The sequence below is a fragment of the Chelonoidis abingdonii genome, chromosome 7 (genome assembly GCF_003597395.2).
Source record: "Chelonoidis abingdonii isolate Lonesome George chromosome 7, CheloAbing_2.0, whole genome shotgun sequence".
Lineage (NCBI taxonomy): Eukaryota > Metazoa > Chordata > Testudines > Testudinidae > Chelonoidis > Chelonoidis abingdonii.
Window position 1 is genome coordinate 105,510,073 of NC_133775.1, and position 25,780 is coordinate 105,535,852.

At 46.9% G+C, this 25,780-nt stretch overlaps 1 protein-coding gene across 1 annotated transcript in view; it reads right to left on the reverse strand.

Moving 5' to 3' along the window:
* The window catches only part of FAT2 (FAT atypical cadherin 2), a 77,206-nt gene that overhangs the window by 24,398 nt on the left and 27,028 nt on the right, over window positions 1–25,780 (reverse strand). Inside the window, 11 exon segments of the mRNA XM_032771750.1 lie at window positions 799–1,188; window positions 2,010–2,243; window positions 3,150–3,303; window positions 4,395–4,591; window positions 7,695–11,747; window positions 13,552–13,762; window positions 14,198–14,473; window positions 16,612–16,751; window positions 21,241–21,451; window positions 22,220–22,531; window positions 24,323–24,384. Of these exon segments, the coding sequence (XP_032627641.1) occupies window positions 799–1,188; window positions 2,010–2,243; window positions 3,150–3,303; window positions 4,395–4,591; window positions 7,695–11,747; window positions 13,552–13,762; window positions 14,198–14,473; window positions 16,612–16,751; window positions 21,241–21,451; window positions 22,220–22,531; window positions 24,323–24,384 (6,240 nt within the window).

Consider the following 25,780-nt stretch of genomic DNA (forward strand, 5'->3'; position numbering starts at 1 on the left):
TCTGCTCTGTCAGATTCCTTGTGGGATCAGGATGGAGTGTTTTTCCTCCAGTACCAAACAACAAGGGAACAAAACCATCCTGAGCATTCACAGTGGAAAAATCTTCACTCTCTGTTCTATGTTTATCCATCATCCCCCAGAAGCGTGATTCAAAGCCCACTGAAGTCAATAGGAGTCTTTCTGTTGACTTCAATGGACTTTGGATTGTTCCCTCAGAGAATCTGGCATCTGTATTTAGGATAGCGGAGAATTACGTATCCCTCCCTCCTCACAAATCATACTCCGTATCTCGGGCAAGAAAGCGCACAGGCCTGAGTGTAGGGGATGGGGAATAGGGGTGGGGAGCCGTCGAGCGAGGAAAGAAGAGAGAAGCTATTTTAAAATATGAAACATGGTTTTAAAAAAGCACTTGGGGAGAGAGGGAGGAAAAACGTTAAATGAAGGCAGGGAAGATAAAGAGGGGAGAGAGAGAGAAAGATCAAAGGAGAGGGAAGGGGAGAGAGAGATGGGAATGAAAGAAGATAAGAAAAGACCTCCAGAGAAAGATAAAGGGGTGTGTGTGGAAGGGAGGATGAGGAGGGGAGAAGAAAGTATTAAGAAACATGAGAAGGGGCTAGAATAAAAGAGGGAAGTCAGGTAAAGAGCTTATGGAATGCAAACAAACTACATGATTTACAATACGAAGGAGAAAGGAAGAAGCAGCATGAGGCAGACAGAGAGAAACCACGAAAACGAGCACTGACTAGGATGGTGTCACTGCCAGTCCAGCAGGATGTGCCATGGAACAAGACCTTCTACCTGTGTTTGAGCTGATTTGGAATTTCCCGTGATCATTCCCATTCACAATTTCATACTTGATCTCCGTGTTCTCAGCGCCGTCCCTGGTCAGCGTGGACAGGCGGAGGACCTCAGTGCCCACGGCCACGTCTTCCATGACCATGACCACATATTCGGTGCTCAGGAAAACCGGCAGGTATTCAGTCAGATCCACCACAGAGACAGTGACGGTGGTGAGAGCAGAGAGGGGGCGTGGGGAGCCCCGGTCTGTTGCACAAACCGTCAGCTCAAACGCTGAAATATGAGTGTCCTTTAGGGGCTTCTCTAGCCGGATTATCCCAGTAGTCTCCTCAATTGAAAAGTATCCATCAGCTGAGTCAGTGAGAGAATAGATCACGTCTGCATTGCAGCCTGAAAGGATAACGGGGCAGACTGGATTAATTACAGGGCAGCACTGACATGGGTTCATAGTTTATAATCAGTAGAGCTACGCATACCCAAATGAACTTAAACCCAAGAGAGACAGTGAGTCTTTTGGTTGCATTTTAAGTCCCAGTTCACATGTGCATCCATCCAATGTGGAGCCAACCTTTTATCCATCCCTGTAACCATCCATCAGATATTTGTCTCTGATATGCTGTTGCTCCCTAGTTTTTGAGATTCTAGTCTCACATATACAATCACCACTGTAAAAAAAAACCTTCACAGAGGAGCTCTTCCAGGAGCCTTATTCAGGGCTCAGGAAACCCAGGGTCACAAGAAAAATCCAAGCCATTTCCCGAAGATCATTTTCATTTCTCTTCCCTCGCCTTCTCTTCCTCCCACCCCATTTATATGCCGTCCTCACTACTGCCATTGGCACCCATTCTCCATCAGCGGTGATATTTGCATCCAGCAGCTCTGCAGTGCTCCCGCAAATACTGGCCCAATGAGAAAGAGGCCAGTAGAGACTGGAACTTCAGTCTTTTACCTGGTTGTGCATAAAGCTACTTCTAAGTTACTAAGATGCCCTCAGCTAGTATCTTCTGAAGTTTACACATGTATCAAGTTTCCTATAGGGTCTTCAAGGTCTTCCAGAATGTGCAAGCAACGAGGAGATTGGCTCAAAGAGCCAGACACCTTTGCACCAAGTCACAGCCGTCTATGCCCTTTGCTGCATTTCTTCCCTTTATTTTGAGAAATTCTATCCATGACGTAAAAGAACTCCGGCTAGAAATCCCGTTCTGACTCACCTTCATCAAGATCCCTGGCAGAGACCACTGCAATGGGTGTCTTCATTGTGGTGTTATCAAAGACAGCTACGGCAAAATGACTGGGAAAAAACCTTGGAGCGTTGTCGTTCGCATCCTCTATGACTAGGGTTATATCTGCCTGGCAGGAACGGCCTCCACCATCTGTTGCCTTGGAGACAAGATGGTACGTAGGTTTCTGCTCCCGGTCTAGAGGTGCAGAAGTGGTCAGCTCCCCTAGTGAAATAAAAAGAGACGGCAACGGCTGCAATCTAAGAGAATTTTGGTAAAGAGGGCTATATGACACGCTCTGTCAATGCACTAGCCTTGGGAGACAGCAAACTTGGGTTCAAAACCTAGCTCTGGCCCAGTTAGCCGCGAGAAAAAGCCCAGCTCAATGCTATAAGCTATTCCGATATCACTCTCCGCCTTTGCACAGGAGTGGCCCAGAACAGGCAGGACACTATGCAAGGGAAGTTTGCACAGGATGTGTCTGAGCTGTCATAAACTGCACTTTGATAGCAAGATCTCAATCTTTGCAAACATTGAGTTAATCACCCCCAGGCAGACAAGTATTCTCTCTCTTTTAGAGATGGGGAAACTGAGACCCAGGGAGATGAAATCTTGCCAAAGGTCATGCAGAAAGACCTTGCTACAGCTTCAAATGGAACCCATGTCTCTTCATAGAATCATAAAATATGAGGGCTGGAAGGGACCTCAGGAGGTCATCTAGTCCAACCCCCTGCTCAAAGCTCTTGGCTCATTCCTGCCCCCTAAAATCCACCTTCTCCTCTTATGCCCGACTTTAGTCCTTCCCCTTCCCCAAGCATTAAAAACCCACCCGGGTAACTCCAAACATTTTTAAAGGAAGTCAGTGACAAGAGCACTCAGTTAACTCAAGAAAAGAACCAGTATTCTAAAGATATTGCAATAAATGAAGGAGGCTCCCTGTTTGCCCTTTCCTGCTACCTTGACAGAGCTGAAATTAAAAGGCTTTTTTGTTTATTCAACAAGAGATAAGGGGCAGGCAGCACCAGGGAGCCTCCTCTGCAGCTGCAACTGATCTCCGAACTGAGTGGGTGGGGAAGAGAACATAAACCCGCTGTTCTCTGCCAACTGCCATATGGCAGGTGAAGGTCTTACCTGTCTGTGGGTCCAGTCTGAACTCCTCGGCACCAGGACCGTGCAGACTATACGTTATCTGCGCATTGCTGCCAACATCAGAGTCAGTGGCTGATATTTTCAAAATGAAAAACCCAGGGAGTGCATCTTCAGAGACTTTCCCTGTGTAGAGAATCTGCAAAGGAGAGAAGTTACCGCGCTCAGATGTGCTTGGAGTCATTCTGTGTACAGGACGTGCAAGCTCCAGCCAACATAACAAAACTTTACTTTACGACTAGATGTTGTGATTTCAAATAAAGAAGCAGGGAGCTGGTAAAAAGAAGGCTGACATTGTCCAGGCTTCTCCTGCTTTTCTCCCACCTCTTCTCCAAGCAGATGGAAATGGGGAGGCCATGTCTATGGCAATTTGAGTGGGTTATTATTGTCTTTGTGAACCTTTAGCAGAGTTTTCTGAAACATGAGGCTATCAGATTTACCAGTGAATTGGGTCCTGCTGCTTCAGCTGCAGCAGTCTCCTTCAGGTCTCACTGCTGCTTCTATTTGATACAAAGGGAAATCTGTTTTATGATATATGTGTGGGTGTGTATTACAGTGCTCATAACCAGTGGTAGAACGATAGGCCCGGGGACTCAACCCACTACGCACAGATCAATGTGTCTCCATGTGGCTGGTCAGTGTTCTGTGCTAGGGGGACCACCTCTGGTGGGAGAGGATAATTTAATGTCTGCTCCTTGGTCTCTTTGCTGAGAGTGCCTCACGGTTGTTAATAAGCATCTGTGTCTTTTGTGATGAGGAAGCCTGCCCATTGGAAACTGGGCTGAGGTCAGCAAACTCATTTCACAGAGGCTATTGAACATCGCTTGGAGAGTAACAACTTTTTGGTCATTCCCAACGTGAGCTTGATTCATACCAGTGACCTAGAGGCCACTACTGCCAAACCCCTTAGCCATCCCCTGTGATGGACATCCTTTAGCCTAATGGGAAACCTGGCTTGTTGATTTTCATTCCCCTACCCAGGAAGCTTCCCCCACCCTTTGGCTCTACATGTTATCCGCCACACTGCTCATGTTGTAACCCACAGCTACCTTACTCATCTAGAGTCTGGGTCTGACCCTCTAGTTACCGTGTTGCTTAATTAAAAGATGGTGAGTACGGTCAAAGTAATAAGGAGATAGCTCTGTACAAGAATTACAACAAGACCAAGCCACGTTCACTTTGCCAGCTCTGTCATCAGTTCCACTTCCATTGCCTTTCCCCTCGCCTTACCTGCTTGCATTCAGGGTTGTTGTCATTGATATCGAGGACAAAAATCTCCACTTCTGTGACAGCCTGAAATTTCCCATCGGACGCTGTGACCTTGAGGTGATATTTCTCTATATTTTCCCTGTCGAGAGGCTTCTTGGAAATGATTTTCCAGTCTTCCTTAATCTGTTTAACACTGAACTGTCCTAACACGTCTCCTTCTGGAAAGATATAGAAGACAGAGTGAGTAAATATAGTGTCCAGTGAGCACTGAAAGTGTGAAGGGACAGGGGTTGGGGACGGCTATGCTGCTTGTCTCCTGTACCACCTCACCCACTCCATGCAACCTGCTGCAGAACTTGCATGTGTTAGAAGCAGCTGTAAGGAAAAATGGGCAGGAATGTCCTATTGGCTCCATCTGAGACCTCTGACTCCTCCCCACTGCACTTGAAGCCCCAGGAAATATCATTTATGCCTCAGTCATTGGTTCCTTAAATATTACATGAGCTACTTGGGGGGAGAACAAGTTGTTTTCAAAAAGTTATTTTCAACAGCTTTGAAATGTCCCAGCGATATACGCATGAGCCAGCACAAAAGCATGTACTGTATCCCATTTCCAAAAGTCCGTCCATCTCTTTCTCACTCTCCAAACACAATAGAATTATATCTGGCTAAAGAGACCTGGAAACTACACATACACAGAAATGCAAACACTGATTATTCATTATTGCAGTGCAAAAAAAGATATATTTTTTAAATGTACTAGTGCAACTGATCTCCTGTAGCTACTTTTAATGATATAATAAGTGAATTGAGGCGGTTGCGTAAATGCTAGATTCTCCGGTCTGCCAAGTTCGCTTTGTGCTGCTAACATGACAGAAAGTGAACTTTAAAGTGGCCAGAAACTACCCCCGGGGCGCTGGAACAGTTTGTATAGTGGGGGGTGCTGAGAGCCATTGAGCCAAACTACAAACCCTGCATCTGATGGAAACCACTTCAAGTCAGGGGGTGCGGCAGCACCCTTAGTTCCAGCACCCCTGACTACTCCTGGAGAATTCACCCATATTGTGGGAATCTCCTGTGGCAAAGAACTGATGGCCTGCACTGGAATTGTGCCAGTGTAAGCAGAAGCAGAGGGTATACTGGGTAAGGGGAAGCAATGGGTCTGTGCGTGCATGGCATAGGTGCTGCTACACCAGGTTCCTCACTCACATCAGGCCATGAAGCACTGTACGCCAGTGGCATAAGTTCAAATCGCCTCCTTGCAACTTTCATTTACATTGGGGCTGGGTGGCTGAAAAGCAGGAAGCCCAAGCATTTTTATTTTTAACTTGCTCTGTGTTTTAAAACAGTGCTTCTCAAACTAGGGCCACTGCTTGTTCAGGGAAAGCCCCTGGCGGGCTGGGCAGGTTTGTTTACCTTCCATGTCTGCAGGTTCTGCCGACTGTGGCTCCCACTGGCCGCAGTTTGCTGCTCCAGGCCAATGGGGAGCTGTGGGAAACGGCGCAGGCCGAGGGATGTGTTGGCCACCCCTCCTGCAGTCCCCGTTAAAAATAAAAATGCTTGGGCTTGATTCTCCTGGGGTGCAATGGAGGAAGCCGGTTTGGCTCCCTGCTTCTCAGCCACCCCGCCCCAGTGTAAAGGAAAGTTGCAAGGAGGCAACTCGAACATATGCTGCTGGTGTACAGCGCTTCATGGCCTGATGTAAGTGAGGAACCTGGTGTAGCAGCGCCTGTGCCACACACACACATTGCTTCCCCTCACCTGATATACCCTCTGCTTACACTGGCACAATTCCAGTGCCCTAGTTTGAGAGCCACTGGTTTAAAATATCTAATGACCAGTCAGTGGCCACCTAGGCCTCCTCAGCTGTCATGCTATTCACTAGGCCACTGAGAACTTCACGGCAGCAATGGGAATAGCACCCAGATCCTCCTCCTACAAAACCGCAGGCCTCACAATGTGAAACTCACCATTACCTGAGGCAGCACAGATCCTTGTGTTGCGGGCTCAGAGTTCTGTCACCATGACCCCAGGAAGTTCCAAGTGGCCTTGGCATACAGAAGAGTGACACTGACCAAGACCTAGAATGCCCCGGATTTGTTAGCATATTTATGATGAACCCCTTCTATAAGTTTACTTCAAAATAGCATGTGCTGTGTCCCATGATCCAGTTCATCAGCGCTTGACGGGCATCAGCTTACCTCCTATTAACCCCACTTTTCTTTCTGATGCACATTCCCCATTAGCTAAAAAAACAGGCAGTTCAGTTAAGGGGGGAAGGGGGAAAGAATGCATGAGAGGATTCTCCCTAAAATAATGATCTGAATGGTTTCTCTTCTATGGATCCTAAAGGATAAGTGCTTCCTGTCTGCATTCTGTGTTATTTTGCTACAGTTTGTAGGGCCTGCGTTAGTACATTTATTGTTTAGAATTTTAACTACATATGGAGCCTCCCAACCCAAAATAGTGAAAACATAAATAAAGCCCAAACAACATCAAAGTGCATTTTCCAGGGCGTAAAGTAATCTGAAACCAGATCTTAAGCCAGAAATGTTCTGACAAAAGCAGCCTAACATACTCAGCCAGATGAGTTAAAAATAACCAGGCATTCAAAAAAACAGGCTAAAAAGAGATTGAAAAAACAGACACACTTCTTCTGTTTTAAAAGATTGAACAGATCACAGGCTACAGCATGATCTGGCTAAATGCTTTGACCCTGAAGGGTCTTTATCTGAGCTGGAACAAACATTTTAATTTTAAGCATTTGTTTCACTGTCGAGAAAGACCCTTTGTAGTCAAAACATACTACAAAATCATGCAATTACTTGTCGAAATAAAGTATGGACATTTTAGTTTTTAATCATCTTTTGACTTTTTTTTTGTATAGGCTGTGGTTAATTTTGATTGGCCTGGCTTCCATTCTGGGTGTGCAATAACCTCCTTATTGTTTCTTAATAGTGGAAAACTTTAGTATGTCTGAAACGACAATATTGGACATTATTTGATACAGACAATGGGCTAACTACATCACTGGGTAAGCATAGGCAATTACAAGATATATAAGGACTGATTCTCAGAAGTGCGGAGTGCCCAAAGATCTCATTGACTGCATCCTGAACATGCTCTATACCAGAAAATCAGGCACATACTGCAACACCCCTGCTGGAAAGCACTTAATACGATGCATGAAATAAGTATTGCAATGGGACTGTTTGCAGAATAAGGTACTATTCAGTGTGACTAAAGGTAGCAGAATCTGTCCCTAAGATTATACGCTAACTATTCTTGCCAGCTCAAGCGTTAAAATTAATAGCAACTCACCAGTTAGGTAACATGTGATGCGTCTGTTCTGCTCTGAGATATCAGCATCTGTGGTTCTGAGTGTGGTAATGATCTGCCCAGGCTCAGCGTTCTCAGTCACCGAACCTTTGTAGACCTCTGAGGTGAACTGTGGAGCATTATCATTTTCGTCTGAGATGGTGACCTCCACCAAAGTTTGGGAAGACAGCTGGACTTTCTTGCCATGGTCTGTGGCTACCACATAAAAACGATAGGTCTCCTGAGCTTCACAATCCAGCTCTTTCAGTGTTGTGATCCACCCACTCTCACCATCAATGGTGAAGAGTCCTCTGATGTTGCCAGGTTCTGCTTCCAGGCTGTAGGTCACCTGCCCGTCACTCCCTGTGTCCTGGTCATTAGCGGTAACTTGAATTACTGTGGTTCCTGATGGCATGTTCTCCGTGACAAAAGCCTGATAGGGATCTGCCTCAAAAACCGGCTTATTATCATTGACATCTTTCACTTGGATACTTACTGAGACCAATGAGACCAACTTGGTCCCCTGGTGTGAGCAGTGAGCCATGACATCAATCTGGTACCATTTGGTCTTCTCATGATCCACGGCCTTCTTGACTTTCAAAGCCCCCGTTTGCTTGTCTAGTGTGAATACCTCATCCTTATTGCTTTCAGCAGTGGTTCCCTTCACCAGGCTGTATATGATGGGCTCCTCTGCCACAGCTTTCACTGACCCTATTTCTGATCCTTCTGGAAGGTCCTCAGATGCTGAGAACGTATACAGTGGCTCAGAAAACCTTGGCAAGGACACTTCTTTGGGGACAATCTGAAGATTCACGGGGACAAGAGAGTTCCAGTGAGGGGGTCTGCTGTCTTCAGCTTTGATTTTGAAGTTAAATGCTCTATTTTCTAACCCAACGAGGCTCTCTTTGACTTTAACAACCCCAGTGACAGCACTGATCTCAACAAGATCCTCTGCAATGCCTTCCACTGAATCAACGGAGTAGGTGACGTCTGCATTCCCTCCTTCATCGGCGTCATAAGCTAGGACCTGTATGACCGGGGAGCCTTTGCTTACATTGGACTGAATGGACAGGATGTACTCGGAGGCTTTGAACTGAGGTGGGTTGTCATTCTCATCTGTAAGGATTATCTTGACTGTGCAGAAAGCCACCTTCCCGCCACCATCCTTTGCCATGACTTTAATAGCAATGACTCGCTCAGTGGAATTTTCCCGGTCCAGCTTCTGCAGTGTGGCAATGTGGCCTTTATTGTTGATGGAGAACTTCTCATGTGCAAGCTTGTTTATGATAGTATAATCTATAGTGCCATATGGGCCATCGTCTGGGTCAATAGCCAGAAGCTCAATCACCTTGGTTCCTACCTCGGCATTTTCAGCCAGCTCTGCTTCATACACATTTTGCCAAAAAGATGGGTTGTATTTATTTGCATTGGTGGTATTGATGTACACGGGCACAGTGGTCTTGAAAACCCCATCTGAAGCAGAGACCTTGAGGTTGTAAGATGACTCGAGGTCCTTTTTACAGCGGTTGAGCATGGAAATTATTCCAGAAGTGCTGTTGATGGCAAAATGTCTTTTGTCATTGCCTGAGAGTATTACATACTCCAGTCTGGTGATGTCTCCACTGTCAGGGTCCAGGGCCTGGACCTTTATCACAGCATGGCCACAAGTGGCCATTTCACTCACCTTGGCTTCATACTGAGGTTGGCTGAACTCTGGGGGGTTGTCATTTATGTCTGCCACGTCAATGATTACCAGGGCTTCGCTGCTAAGTGGGGGCGTTCCGTGATCTGTAGCACTTACTTTCATGAGAAACTGGTGGTTTGTTTCATGATCCAGCACATGGGCCGTTGTGATTTCTCCTGTGTTAGCGTCAATATCAAAGGACTTGGTAGCATCTGAACTGTCGTCCAAGATCTGATAGGAAATTACTTTGTTTCGTCCTGAATCCTTATCAGAAGCAAAGAGCTGGACAACGAGAGTCTGAGCTGGCAAGCCTTCTGAGACAGATGCTGTGTAAAGCATCTGAGAAAATACAGGTGGGTTATCGTTAATATCCTCCACCTCCACTTCTACCGTGGCTTCCGAAAAGGACCCCAACGCTGTGTCTGTGGCTCTCACCGTAAATGTATGTTTTGTCTCTGATTCGTAGTCCAGCTGCCCAGTGACAGTAAGGACACCGGTCTTGAAGTCCATGTTGAACAGTTTAAGGGAGTCTTCTTCCATGATGTTGTAGATGAGTCGCAGGCCTTCGGGACTACGAGCCTGCGTGTGGAGAATAGGTGTGTACAGGGGGATATTTTCCGGCACTTTCACAGTATAGTAAAGGCTTTGGAACAAAGGATTGGATTTGTTCCTCACTGTGATTAAAACCTCTTCTTCAGCATGCAAGGGAAGCTTGCCACCATCTCTAGCGATAACTTTAAGGGTGTATTTATTTAAAGCTTGATAATCGAGGGGTTTCTTGAGCGAGATGTCCCCCAGGTAGGGGTCAATCCAGAAGTACTCATAGAACTCCGCTAATGAATAAGTAATGGCTCCATTGTCTCCTATGTCTCTGTCAGTGGCAGATATCTGAAAAAGAACATCGCCTGGTTCCGTACCATCCTGAACCAATGTGTAATATGGCACGTTCTCAAACTCTGGAGGATTGTCATTGACGTCCTCCACGTAAACTTTGACTGTAGCCTGAGACACCCTGGGTGGGTTTCTACTGTCCTTCACTTCCACGGCAACCTCATACGTGTCCTGTGTTTCACGGTCAAACTCCACATGCTTGGTCTGCAGCACTCCTGACGACTGGATCATTTTGAACTTCTCCGTGCCGTTTAAGAGGGAATAAAAGAGCGGCTCATTTAGCTGATTCCCCCTGACTCCAAGAACAATCAGAGTCTCTTGCTCTGTAGCATTCTCCAGCACCGTTGCTGTGTACCTGTCCTGATCAAATTTTAAGGCAGTAACTTGGGCTTCAATTAAATTTATCCTGACCAGAGCCATACTCTTATACGAGCCATCACCAGCTCTGACTGTGAGCTCACGATAACTTCCCAGGAGGGTAGCATTAAGCACGGAGATGAGACCGGTGAGTGGGTGAATGCAGAAAGCATTGTCAAGGTTGCCTTCCGCTATGCTATATGTCACCTCCGAATCTGCATCTTCTGCTTGCACTGCCAAAAGTTCCATGCCTGGGTGGGCAGGCAGCCAGACAGAAAGTTCATAAGTGTCATTTAAAAATACTGGAGGAGAGTCATTCACATCTTTGACGTAAACTATGACCTTGGCAGGCATGGATGCAGATAAACAGGGATTGCTCCTGTCATGGACATGTATGCTGAAGTAGAAAACTTGGATGAGCTCATAATCAATGTCGGCACGAGTGGTAAGTGTTCCCATGCTCGGATCTATATTAAAATATTTCAGTGCCTCCCGTTCTAAAATTTCATAGGCCAGCAAGGCATTCGAATCTTGGTCAGCATCTGTTGCATGTGCTACCAGTGGGGCATTGTTTCCATCCATAACCATGCTTTGCAATGGAGCATTCTCACTGATCCAGCCGACGAAGGAAGGCTTAACAAAGGCAGGTGCATTGTCGTTCTCATCCATGACGTAGATAAGCACTGTTACGTCCGTAAATGCTCCCCCCATGTTGGTGCCTCGGACTTTCAGCTGGTAAAATGAGACCTGCTCAAAATCTAAGTTCTTCTGAGTGGAAATAAGACCTGATTGATAATTCATAGAGAATACATCATCCCCGTTTCCTTCTTTTATTTCATAGCTGACAGGTGACACACTTGTGGCTGAAACCAGGATAAGAGGAGAGCCAGCAGCAACAGATTCGCTGATCTCTGCGATGTATTCCACCTCTGGAAATTTAGGAAGGGTGCTGTCAGAGGGTTTAATGTGAATGTGGACAGCAGTGGAGTCCTTAAGTTGGGGGAACCCTTGATCTTCTGCCTTTACAATGAGCGTTAACCGCTCTTGCTTGGACTGGTCAAGTTTCTGGGCAACTGTAATAATTCCAGACAGAGAGTCAATGCTGAAGAACTCTTCATTGTTACCTGAAATAAAAGAAATGGCAACATCAAGAGATGACTCCACTCTTTGGCTGTGTTCTCTTGGATTGTTTCCAGGGACATTCCTGGTATCATAGCAAATGACTTGTGCTAACCGTTGTCTGTTTCTTTCATTGGGAAATAACAATCAATATTAATGGATAGGCTGGTCCAGGCGTGGTGGAACAATTTGTATATGGGTTGCTGAGAGCTATATATAAACCCCATATATAATGGAAACCACTTCAAGCCAGAGGGTGCAGCAGCACCCCTGGCACCTCTAGTTCCAGCACCTATAGGCTGGTCTTCCTCTAAACATAATGATCCTGCTGTAAACTGTAGGCAAACTTGTAAATAAAGGATACGGATTATTAGAAAAATTATTCTTTAACTTGGGTGAATTTAATGCTGGTGAAATGTGCACTTGAAGTTTTCTATTTTTGTATTGAACAGGTACAGCGTGGGCTGTGCCATATCCCCCCGCCACCCCCCCCTTACTATTATTATTATAATATGTGTTTTTCAGTAGAATCTATGAGCTCCAGTCATGGCCCAGGATCCTAATGTGCCAGGCCCTGTACAAACACAGAACAAAAAGCAGGCCCTACCCAAAGTGCTGACAATCTAAGCAGCCAAAGTGGCACCTCCTTACGTGTCTGGGTTGTACTGTTAGAGTGATAAAAGACATGACCATTGCAGTCTGTGGGCACCTTTGAACTGGAGGGACCATCACTAGGAGTTGAAAAGAGGTACTTCAATTTCTATAGCAATTAATTTCTTGGCGCCTCTACAGAGACAGCCAACAAGAAAGGTGGTGATAAGTTTTAGGGATCATTAGCGGCTGGACAGAAACCATCCACTTATTTCACAGAGGCCATCAAACAGTAGTCTGGAGGCTGCTGCAGCTGATCCCAGGCTTTCAGTCATGAACGTCTTAGGTTAGACTTGAACTAGTGGCCGAGGGGTGAAATTATCTTCTCTAAGAAAGTATGTTAATATTCTGTAACATGATAGAGGAATGAACCATTTCTAAATGTGCATCCATGTACTGCTCCAATTTCCAACACAGGTTGGGGATAGATATAGCTGTTAGAAACGGCATAATGTGCTGTGATTGTCCGGCAGGCTATGGCTCTTTTTAAGATATTCGGGAATCTGGAGCTCGTTCAGCTCTGCTGACCCTATGCAGTCAGCCTGTACGTCAATTAGAGACGTGAAGTGTGCCCTGGAAGCATGTTCATGCAGAAGCTAGGCTCTGGTGGCCTGAAGATATGAGGCAATAGGGAATAATGTGAGTTTGTGCTGAACTGAAGTCAGAGTCGGGGGACTGGGCACAAGGAAGAAATGCCAGGAGGTCTTATTCCTAGCAAGCCTTCTCCTGCAGTTCACCAAGAGGGCTGATTTTCCGGCATTTTCTCCATTTTTTAGGAGCTGCCTGTTTCCTTCTACCAGAACCCAGAAAGGAATGAGATTGGATGACCAACCACAACTGTTTAGGGTTCCTAATGATACTTTCTACATCAAGTGAGGCTGAGTCTGTGCACATCAGGAGAGGTCAACAGGTCTGTTTCTACAAGGGGGAATGCAAAAGCAACTTCCCGATGAAAGAAGTTCAGCCTGGCTCCTGCTGCCTCAGCCAGGGAGATAGCTCTGTTTCAGCTCTGCAGATCACAAGAGCTCAGCAGTGGTAATATTGAGAGTACATAGAAATAGGACCAGCCACCGAATGGTGGATCCCACTAATTCGACAAGATTGCTCCAGTGTCTGGATCCATGTTGCACACATGTTCTTTACTAACATGTCCCTCACCTGCCTGAAGAGAGTAGTGGATTTCAGCATTAGCTCCTTGGTCCTGATCCAGGGCTCTGACTTGTACAACCTCTGTGCCTACTGCCGCTGAGTCCAGTGCCTCTGCTTCATACTGGACCCTGGCGAACTGTGGAGGGTGAATGTTGCAGTTTTCCACGTGGATGACAACCCTGGCAAAGTTCCTTTTGATGGGGACTTCCTGGTCCCTCACCTGAATGGCAGAGAGGAAGAGCAGGTTAACATTATGCTCAGTGAGGGGATGGCCATTATGGGGCAGTGCTTCTCAGTTACTCTTCCAAATGCTCATCAAGACTGAGATGTTTTGATTGTAATAACCCTGTACTATCCTCAGCAGGGACTGAACCTATTCCCTTCAGAGCCAAAGCACAGGCGTCTACCAATTGAGTTGAAGGAGTAACTTTGTTAGCTGGCAGCAGCAATAGGCTCTTAACCTCAATGTGGATCAGGCATTAGCATGTTTATCTGGTGTGCTACATGGTGAAAGTGAAAGGCTTGCCTTTCCCTCCCCTCTAAAAACGTTGGCCCCAGTTTAAACTTCTCAAGTCACCCAGCCGTATTTCTGATGGACAAAGGGACCCCATACCATGTTCCAGCTCAGCAGTCTGACGCTTTTGCTCTAACATACCATCACTGTTAAGACGTGCTGCAGCACGGATTGAGAACTGAGCCTCTCTGCAGTCACGATGGCTCCGCTGCTTGCATCCAACTGGAAAAGCCGGGCGCTTCTGGGATCCACGCTGCCATGGAGGGTGTAGATCAAACCCTTCCCTTTGTCCTCATCTGTTGCACTGACCCGAAGGATTTCTGTCCCAGGTTGCGTGTCCTCAGGAATCATCACCTCATAATGGCTCTCCCGGAACTGGGGGCGGTGCTGGTTAATGTCAATCACATGGATGTAGGCCTGCAGACGAAGTAGTATATTATGCAGGGGTATCCTGTTTTGGGGGCCAATCCTATTTACTAATCAAAGTGTTGCAGGAAAAATTAAAAACACAGCCTGACCAGTAAATATTGTGTGGTACAGATAGGTATGTAACTCTTGTGCCTCGGTTTGCTGAATGCAGCACCTTTAAATCCCCTAGGACTCTGCAGAGATTAGCAGCCATTTTGTGCTCATTTCAGTGCAGGCTGTCCAAGAAGATGCACACTGTTCTTTTCATTGAGATTTTATCTTTGCTCACTGTAGTCTTGCTGATCTCTCAATCTAAAAAGCCATTTAGACTGAAAGTGTCTGCTGTTGGTGTATGGAGAAACGCTCACGGTTTGCCCTGAAAACATTAATGCAGCCACTGGTCTTGGCTTTGCTGGCTAATGTCATGCTGCTTCTTGTTAATTTCACATTGGGAAACTGAGGGAGTGGGAATGGTGAGTGGGAGGTGCTTGTACATATCAGGAGCAGTGTGAAAATATGGCTCCAAAAACAAGTGTTGCCATTTGCACTTATTTTTAAAAAAAAATAATAATCCCCTTGCATATTTTATGGCAAAGCCTGCAGACTGCAAATCCTGTTTCTGCTGAGGAGGTTGGCTGGATCTCTCCAATGTCTAATCCCCCTGAATCCTTCTCTTCCCCTCTCCATTACACACCCACCTCTGCATCTCTTGACCAAATCTTACCCAGCCCGCTGTAATGATTTGCTTCCCTTTAAGAAAATCAAACATGCCACAGTGTTTTGCAACAGCAAGTTTGCTGACAACCAGCAGGACCCACCAGGACCAAAATAAACCAATGATGAGATTGTGGGAGGCCGGAAATGGGCATCAACCAAGCACAGGTGTAGCCAGGTTCTGACAGCAGGGGCAGCGAATACATAAAAAAAGGTGCCACCCACCGCGAAGCAGCAAAGGAAGAAAAAGAAAAACCCAAGTCTTGCTGCCGAAGACTGAAGAACTTGCCACCAAATTACCCGCTGCCGAATTGCCACCAAAGACCCGGAGCAACTGAAGGACCCACCGCCGAAGTGCCGCCCAGCCCCCGAGTGAGTAAAAATTAAAAAGGTGCCACTTTTGGGGAATGTGCTCAGTGGGAGCTGCCGCTCCCCCTGCTCCTCCCCTAGCTATGCTACTGCGGCCAAGGTGGTGGCTGTTTTTTATTTGGAATTATAATTTGTGACACTGAAGATAGCAGGTGGTCACCAGTGAATTTCAGTGGAATGGCAGACTCTGCTTATCTAACATCCTTGCTAACCTCCCCCTACAAACCACCCCAGTGAATTCCCCACCACGAGTTACCACAAGGCGCACTGATGAGTCAGTCAAGGTTAGAACCTCATTGGAAAATGCTTGTTGATTTTTGACTTCTCTGCAGGGTAATGGTCCAAGACTGAGCAATCCCTCTCAGGATGGAGAATCTCAACCTGTACAGGTGGAGAGGGGCTGTGCCTTTGGATACAGAATTGAGGAAGAGGTAGAGCAGAGAGCCCTGGCCTCCTTCTTTCTGCTCCCCAGCCTTCTCTCCATGTCACCAGCCTGAGGCTAGTCTCCTTTGTGCAGAGAACGAGAGAGGTCGCTGCAGTGCCAAACAGAAAGAAATGGGAATAACATTTGAATGGGTGTATCCCCCCTATATCGGTCACTGCTGCCTCTTCGGTTCTCAGGGCCTTGTGTCTCCACTGTGTACACATCCTGATACTCCAGTGCTACGTGTCCTCTCTGACGTCTCACTCTCACTCCTCCAACCGGAAGAGCTGAGCAAAGCACCTGGATAAAAGGATTAAACAGCCTCCTTCTTACTCATCCCTCTCAGCTCCCTTCTTTCACTTAGGTTGATTTCTTGTGGGACTCTTCTGATATAAATGACTAAAGGATTGAGCACAAGAGTTTAAATGAGAGTGTATGGTCCTTAGGGTGCAGGCCTCCTCTTCCTTCATTGTGTGACTCTCTGGCAATATATAAACCCTGAGCTCGGGAAGTGTAAGAAGGATTTATAGCCCAGCCCAAATGGGCACAATGCAATGAGACTTGCATTGTTAAGGCCCGATCCAAAGCCTGTTGAAGACAATGGAAAGATGAGCAACTTTAACAGCCTTCAGGAACTTACCTGGGTCCTGATGAAACTCTACCCATCAGTGACTTCGACTGTAAGATTATAGCTTGGCTTCTTCTTTGCATCTAGGGCTCTTGCAATGACCAGGCTGCCTGTGCTCTTTTCAATATCAAAATCCATGTTGTCATCACCACCTGGGATGGGGAAGAGAAATAAAACAGAGATGAGGTGGGGGGGAAGCTGTATCATACTATAGTATAAAAGAAGAATTTTGCTCCGAGGAAGCTGGAGTGTGTGTGAATTAAAGCTTGGGAGCTGGCAGGCGTTCTAGGTGTCCCACCACCAGGACTTGGAGGGAAGTATGTAGGTAGGACAGGAAGGAGGTCCCACAAGAAGGATGACTCAGTGACAGCCCCTTTCTTGTTGTTTGATATAAAATCTAAAAGGCCTGATCAGAGGCAGAGGGAACAATGGAGCATCTCCAGCTGAAGAGAAGGACCAGGAAGGAGACTCAGGGCTAGAGTTGTCAGGGAGACAGAATGTGCTGGCTTCTTATCAGGCGGGAATTTTCCTCTCTTTACCCCTGTCCCAGTCCCTGGGTTGCCTCTAGTCCTCACTGCAAGAGCTGGGTGGGGGAAGGCAAAGCTGCTAAGTCCCCCAGATTGGCTAGAGACTCCCAAGTCTGGGCATCCATCGCTGAGCACCATCTCTTAGTTCTTGCCCTTACTGGGAGAGCAGGGGAATGGTCTGGAGCAAGGAGCTATAGGCCACATCTCTATGGTAAGAGTCCTGGATGGAAGTATTAGGGATTTAAACCATACAGTCCCCTAGGAGCCCTCGAGAATGGTAACCATGAAGATCTGGCCTTGAGGATGATAACCCTCAGCCCACTCACAGCCATCGAGGACTGATAGTGAATAGAATGGTACTATTCTATTCAGCTCTAGCTGTACTTCTGTGGCCAGGGGCGGTTTGGGGGCTACACTCTAGGCAGGGTTTCTATGGTCAGGACGTCCCATTGTGGGTGAACAGTGGGAAATTTGAGGGACAAAGAGGGGAACCAGAAAGGCGGTGGAGATGGGAGAAACTAGGCCAGAGAGGTGGCCAGGGGAAACACTAGATGTGAAATAGGGAAATCTCAGATGGGAGACAGAAGGGAAGAACAGTGATTTTATTCAAATGATGCCATGGATATTCAAATTTGAAAATTAAGGCATTATCTCATTTGCATCAGATCTCCAGATTTCTAGAGCTACAGGCTTAGCACCTGTGGGAAAGGGGGTGACTTAGCACAAGGGAAAGCTGCAGTGGATTTCAGGCTCAAGGATTGCACTGACAGTAAGTTAGTGGTGTCCTTCCCTGTCATGGCAGGGAGCCTGCAAGCCCTCAGAGAAGCCCAAAGCTGAACAGCTGCAGAAGCAGACGGCGCTCGCAGTGTGGGCAAAGACCGTTTCCCTCAGCCCAGATGGCCGCGTAGCGCAGACGTGAGGAACGCAGCGGAAGAGTCATTCCTCATGCTATTGCCAGGCAGCCCAAGGATGACAGCCCCTTCATTGCGTCTCACACTCTATTTGCTTGTTATTTACACATGACAAGCAAAATATCATTGGAATAATCTCGTTTACAGACCGTTTGAGGTTGTTTCAGTTATTTATCATGTGCCCCAATGCCTCTGCCAGACAGCAGCCAGATTCCCTGACATTGTGAATCAGGCTTATTTTCCTATGAGCATCCAATGGTGCAGCTATCAGAGCATGTGGGAAAATCCTATTGATACAGTGTGAGAGAGACGAAAGAAGCCGAGGCTGAGGAAAAGAAATAGACATGTGGATTCCCTTCCACCAGCATAAGAGATCAGTACTCTAACCTCACTTCTGTGGGAAAATGGAGCCAGAGGAGAGGAGGAAACCAGGTAAGTAAAGATACCAAACAGAAGAGGAAAGGAGATGCTCACAGCTCCACAGGGAAAATGTGAAATCCCTCCCCTTCTCTTCAGCGGCTACCCCCTTGAAGGCGGCTCAGTCTAGGCTCCCATCCCCTCAACTGTCAAAGCCTGCCTGCAGTCAGGGGCAACTCTATGTATTTTGCCACCCAAGCACGGCAGTAAGGCAGCTTTCAGCGGCATGCCTGCAGGCGGTCCGCTGGTAACGCGGATTTGGTGGCATGTCTGTGGAAGGTCCGCTGGTAACGTGGATTTGGCGGCATGTCTGCAGGAGGTCTGCTGGTAATGCAGATTCGGTGGCATGCCTGCGGGAGGCCCGCTGGTAACGCGGATTCAGCAGCATGCCTGCGAGAGGTCCGCCAGTCCCACGCCTATGCCAAATTGCTGCTGAAACCGTGGGACTGGCAGACCTCCCGCAGGCATGCCGCCGAAGGCAGCCTGACTGTCGCCCTCATGGCGACCAGCAGGCTGCCCCCTGTGGCTTGCCGCCCCATGCACATGCTTGGTGCGCTGGTGCCTGGAGCCGCCCCTGCCTCCAGTGAGAAAAACCCTGATATCGGTGAAAGGCTAGTCTCAAATTATGCACCAAGGCTGCCTGATTTCTGCAGCAAATCACAACTTCATCAGCAGCATAAAATAAATTAAACAGTGTGGACTCAGATGCATGGTGAGGTAGCACTTAGACTGCATTAACAACTGCCTTTTCTGAATTTGGTGTTCAGCATGCAGGAGGTCAGAAAGAGCGTGAACTGTAAGGGAAGATAAACGCTGTGATTAAATTCAGAGTAAATATCCTTGGGGCTATAAAACCCAGGCAAGCAATAATAAAGCAAGAGAAATGTTGCATTGGCATTGTCAGCGCTTGTAGTGGGGTGGTCACCCTGCTCCCACCTTAAAGGGCTTAGAACAGCCCAGGATAGGGCTGTGATTGGGGAAGCAGCCTCAGCTGGGGCCATGCCCCTAACATAACACAGCTGGCCCTTATAAAAATGCCCTGAGCCAGGCACTGAGACTCTCCCTCTAGCTTTTGAGATGGAGGGACCTGGCTGCAGAGACCTGAGCAGAGTACCTGGATTGGAGCAGGGCTGGGGAAAGAGTAGATGAGCTGGGGTACTCTGGCCTGGAAAGCCGCGGGCTGTGCTAAAGGCCTGAAAGGTACTGAGGTGCAAAGGGGCAGCCCACGGGTAGACAGAGGCAGCAGATCCAACCACCCTCCCCACCTATGATGAGTGGTTCTTACGCTGCAGTCTGTCCCAGTGAGCGGGGGCTAGAGGGTGACTGGCAGTAGCCCATGACTGAGGTGAGATGGGGATAGGGAGTTGGGGATTTCCCCTGAGTGGGGAGACCCAGTGAGACTGGGGGGGTACTGCGAGGGGGCAGCACCCCAGTGAAAAGGGGCATTAGGGTCTGGGAGGGACTCGGGGTCCCAGCGGAGGAAAGACACCGGCCGACAGAGAGTGGTCCGGAGGCTGGAACACTAATTCCCTGGATAACCAGCAGGAGATGCCACCAGGTGAGTCTCGCCTCGTTACAACACTACACGATGTCGACTCCCATTGTTAATTGTATTTGTACTTCATTATCCTTGCCCAAATACACTAGAGGAGGGAGAAGGATTTACTCACACACTTAAAGCTCTGTCTGTGAAGGACAATCCCTACAGACTGGACCCCAGCAGGGACTAGTCTAAATAGGCATATGCCTAGTCCCATTACTAGGTGCATACTGAGCACCGAAGGGCATGACAGTTCTGAACCACTATCTCTGCCCAGTGTGATCCAGGAACAAATTCATCCCAACTTCACAGTTTGCCTTCCCACAAAGTTGTCCCAGAGGGGAGTCCTAAAAAGGAGAACCGTCATGGGTAAGCACCTCCATCAGAAGTAAGGGAAAGATACATTGTCTATATCAGGGATTGGCAACCTTTCAGAAGTGGTGTGCCGAATCTTTATTTATTCACTCTAATTTAAGGGTTCGCGTGCCAGTCATACATGTTAATATTTTTAGAAGGTCTCTTTCTATAAGTCTATAATATAGAACTAAACTATTGCCGTATGTAAAGTAAATAAGGCTTTTAAAATATTTAAGAAGCTTCATTTAAAATTAAATTAAAATGCAGAGCCCCCTGACCAATGGCCAGGACCCGTGCAGTGTGAGTGCCACTGAAAACCAGCTTGCGTGCCACGTTCGGCACACGTGCCATAAGTTGCCTACCCCTGGTCTATATCAAACCTGATCTGATGGAAATCATAGGATATTTACTAGCAGACTCAGAGGAGGAAGAGGAGTTGTCCAAAAGGAATTGTTTTCCAGAGAAATCATACAGTGCCCTGAGCAAAGCAAGCATGGTAACCGGGTCAGCCAATCACAATGCCCAAAAAGTGATTTACCAGGCTGCAGGGCCAGGATTGCCACATATTTCCCATGAGCCATGTGAGTCTGTCTCACCCTCAGCATCTTCCAGAGCAGGAGATCTCATTAGAGATGGGCAAGTGCTAGAAATGTCACTGTAAAATATGATGGGTAGTTGTTCTTGGGCACCAACTCTTTTAGTAGAGCAGCTATGTTTACTGTGTAGTCAGCCTGAATGCCATTCAATGCATACATGGAGGCTTCTCCTATAATCTTAAGCAAACAGCTTTGTTAGCTCAGGGCATGTATGTGCTGAATGCCAAGGGAACTGGGGCAAAATTCTTCCAGCTCTTAGACACCACAGCATTAGTTTCCCACTGGTGCCTCACCTGTGATGTCAAACCAGAGCTGGCTGGGTCCGATCTCGACGCTGATCACTCCCACCATGTGGTTCACAGGGTCCGTTTCCATCACAGCAAAGTTAAAATGGGGCTCGTCAAAAGCTAGCGGCTCTGAAGATGGGCCTGGGCTAGAGACCCAACTGATGTGAAGCCGCACACTGGAGGAAAGTGGGGGGCTGCCGCCGTCTGTCGCTTTGACCTGCCAATGAATACACAGGCCGGGTTTCAGAGAGAAGTGCTGGTTTAGCAATCTCGCACACTAATCAGGTTGGGCTGAAGCTCTCAGGGCCTGGCTCTGTATGATACTTCCTTGCAGTTTCTCTTTGAGTTTTAAGCCTGAACGCACCCATAAACCACATAGCAAACCCCACTCATATGGGCAAAGGTTCACCTGCTTTCACAGTGCTGTCATGCAAACCAAATTCCTGTTGGTCACAAAGCAAACCCTTATACTTTCCCAGGCTCACTCCAAATCAGACTCTTGCTTGTAGCAAAGCAGAGAGGGACCTGGGCCAGTTGCCTGGATCCAAAGGCCCCTGAAGTTGGCAGAAGTTTGAACCTCAATTGAAACTTTATGAGTTGGGTCCCAGCTCCTCTCTGCAATGGATCTGAACCAGAACCCCAAATCTAAACACCTCTAAAACTATGGGAAAGCTCAGACTCAGATCCAAGCCCAGGTGAGATCATGTGGAACGTGATATTCTCCCTGGAAGAATGTGATGTATTCCACCTCAGACTTTCCCTCCATTTTTCATACCTCCATCTCACTTTCACTGGTTCTCTTTGTCCTTCCATCTGTGTCCATCTCCCCCTCCTCTCTCTCTCTCTCTTCCATGTGTCCCTCTCATTTTATCCATCTTCTTTCTCTCCTCTCTCATTTTCTCCCTCCCTCCTACTTCTGTTTTCCTCCCTTCTTTCTCCCTACTCTTCTCCCTTCATGTGCATTCTCTCTCTGTGCCTCTCTCACCGTTAGTATGTTGTATTCCGAGGCAGGGAAAGCCTTTCTGGAGAGCACCATGCCTGTTGCAGGGTTGATGGTGAATATCCCCTCATCATAATCCTCCATGCTATAGGTGATCTGTCCATTCTGTCCCATGTCACGGTCTGAGGCAATCAGCCTGCAAACTGGCAGTGGAGCCTCAGAAGCAGCTCTCTCTTGGAGCTGAACCATGAAGAGTTTGTGGGGGAAGCTGGGAGGATTGTCATTGGCATCCAGCACCTGGATCACAACTCTGGCGGTGGACTTCAGGGTTGGATCTCCGTTGTCCGAAACAGCAACCTGCAAGCAAACCAGGGGACTAGGTGAAGGAGCATCTTGTCATGACCCAGGGCACAACAGCCAACCCTCATCATGAAGGGCAATTGTGAAAATATAAGGTGTTTGTTGTTGTGTATGTGTATTTGTCCGTGAACATGATCTGAATGTCACTTCCCCTGCCTGGATGAAATTTCAGACCTATCCAACTGCATGTGACCAAGTTGTTCTCTGAGGTCTGCAGCTTGCAGAAGTTGTGTAAGTCACACAACGTGGTATTGTTTAGGGCTGGTCCACATAAGAGGCGATGCATTACATAACTACACCTTGTGCTGAAGGGTTAGAGATACCTGCTTTTACCACTGAAGGTCCCAGGTTCAAATCCCACTAATAGTTCAGGCCCTGGGTCATTATAGATATAAACTCTAAGAACCTGATTCTCCTCTCACTTACACTGGAATAAATCAGGAGTAATTCCATTGAAATCAGTGGAGTAAAATGGATGTGGTTGAATCCGGTCATAATCTTGCTACACAAATATATACATTCTTCCAGGTTTCTGGATGCATGAACAGGCAGTCATGACCTCGCCATGGTGTATGTAAGCTCTGTGTGAAAAGCCATTAAAAAGGTGACGTAACCTAGATTGAGCAGACCTGTGATCTTTGTGTGACAAGTTATTGATAATGTTTTGTATACAGGGACTGTAACAAATGGGATGGAGGTTTAGGGTTTGGCCATTTCACTGTTGTGTTTGTGAAACTCTTGGAGGGTGGGAGAAAAGGACACAAAGGTCCTGAAACTGCAGAATAGGTAGTGTGCTGAAATATGTCCCAAATGATCGTGGAATCCACAGAAATATAGAAAAGGGGCAAGAAAATTCCCCCCTCGCCTGGAACTATAGCGTATTTAGAAATAAGGAAGATGCTGACAAATGTACTGATGTGACTGAGCTCTGGCACTGGAGGCAAGAGCTTCTGAGTTCTAATACTGACTCGCCGCAAGTCTTGGGGCAAGTCACTTAACCTTTCTGTGCCTCCGTTTATCCCTCTATAAAATGGGTATAATCAGATCTCTTGGGGATGCTGTGACACTGAAAAGGTGTGTGTGTAGAGTGTTCTAGAATTACTAAACATTATTGTTAGGGAGGAGATTCCTCAGGGCAACTGGGGATTCCTTTAGCTTTATGGGAATTGCCCTACTGTAGGGGAATCTCCTGGTAATGGAAAGGCAGCCCAGATTGTTCTGTACCACCCTTGCTTTCCTTTCTGCATAGGGGCCAAGTGGCAATCCTGGGCTGGTGGAATGGCCCATACGGTTGCTGTGCCTTCTCTAACTTGTACTGGGGGCTAGTTTGGCTGCAGCTATGTTCCAGGGTTGGGGAGGCCTCCTTCCCTTCCCTCCAATCCAATGGCAGGTCAGTGCTGCTGAGGACGAGGCCCAGATTATGTCATACACTAAGACAAATAAGGGCAAATTTCTCTGGTTTGACCTCTTACAAATGAATCATTGTCTATGTTGCTAGAGGTTAGAACTGTAATTCCTACCCTTTGTTCCCCATGGTTTGGCAACAGGCCTCATGTTTCTCTGCTCTTCCGTTAGGAAATCTTGAGGCACTTTTCAAAAACATTGTGCAGCTGGCACTTGGAGCAACACAGGACAAAAAAAAGCAGAACATTTAATTATCTTTCCCAGCGCTTGGGAGCTGATGGTACGAGCCTCTTTCTCTGTGCGCCAACTTGCAAGGCAATGTTCTTTGAGGACTTGAAACACTGGTAGGTAAATAAAGGTAATTACAGCTTCGTCATTACCCACCTCTAGGATATGTTCAGCCTTGTGTTCTCGATCCAGCTGCCGAGAAGTGGTGGAAATCAGACCTGCCAAGAGAGAAATAATCTTTGAGTTCCAAGCCTCATAGGAGGGGATGGCACAAACTGCTCTTCCAACTCGCCAGCCAGAGCCAGAGATTCCAATGCCAACATTACCCCTTAAGTAAATGGATGGAAAAAAGCAAGAGGACTGTGGGAAGAGAAGAGGGGATAATGATACCACCCTCTTTTGAAAAGCACTTTGAGATCTGGCATTGAAAAGCTAGGCATTATTATTATTTACGGTTTATAATGAACATGACAAAAATGTCCTCTTCTCCTTGTCTCTCTTTATTGGCATGACCACTGTGCAAAGGTGGGAGAGCACAGGGTTTGAGAGATTCCAGATGAGGCCATTGTTAAAATGCATGTTTGGCTTAACAACCACATTGGGGTGGAGGAATAGCTCAGTGGTTTGAGCATTGCTAAATCTAGGTTGTGAATTCAGTCCTTGAGGGGGCCATTTAGGGATTGGCCCTGCTTTGAGCAGGGGGTTGGACCAGATGACATCCTGAGGTCCCTTCCAACCCTGCGATTCTATGATTCTAAAGGCACCTTTTAAAAACCACATTGTTTCAGTGTTGCCTGCCCTCAGTAACCATACTGTGCAGCAGCTGTGTCCACTGGCTGGCCTCCCTGAATCTCATCCATTGTCTGTTACACAAATGCCAACTCCTGGTGAAATATCTCTATATGCGGAAAGTATCTTTGAAAATAAATGGGGAAGGATTAGACTTTACCTTGCATATTACAGATCCCATGTGGGAATAGACTATGTATTTTTCATATGCTACTGAACATGTGTGTGGTGCTGTTGCTAACTCCAGTGATTTTTATCAGAAATTTTGGGACACATGGTGCTTTAAACCCCAACTCCTGGAGTCGAATGATGATGTGAGAATCTCAGCTTTTTTTTTTTTAAAGTAAGTTTTTTAGCCCTCACAGTTAGGGATAAAAGCTTGAAAATGCAACTGCATGTACCCCAAAGGCTCAGGAACCAGAAGGCAAATTAAAGTAAACTCCAAATATATAGTTAAAAACACCTGTGATTTTTAAGCTCATCTCATGATTTTTGAGGCTTGACCTAGGACTTTTGAACACTAATTGTTGAATAGTGTGCCTGGGTGGTAGTATGGGCCTGTATCAGTCTGTCTAGCGGATATGTAATTCGCACTGGCAACGCTGTGTTTACATCATCCCTGCTTTCATTTCGCCACCTGCTGTCAGTTGGATTTGCCTTTAAAAAGAGAGTGGAAGGCATCAGATGCCAATAAACGTTTGCAGGGGTGTCAAAAATGACAACCCAAATGTTTTAATATCCTGTTTCTGATCCAAGGGCTAATACATTTACTGGATGGATACTGTTTTAAATTTTGTCACAGGTACTTTTGTGTACAAGTGTCTA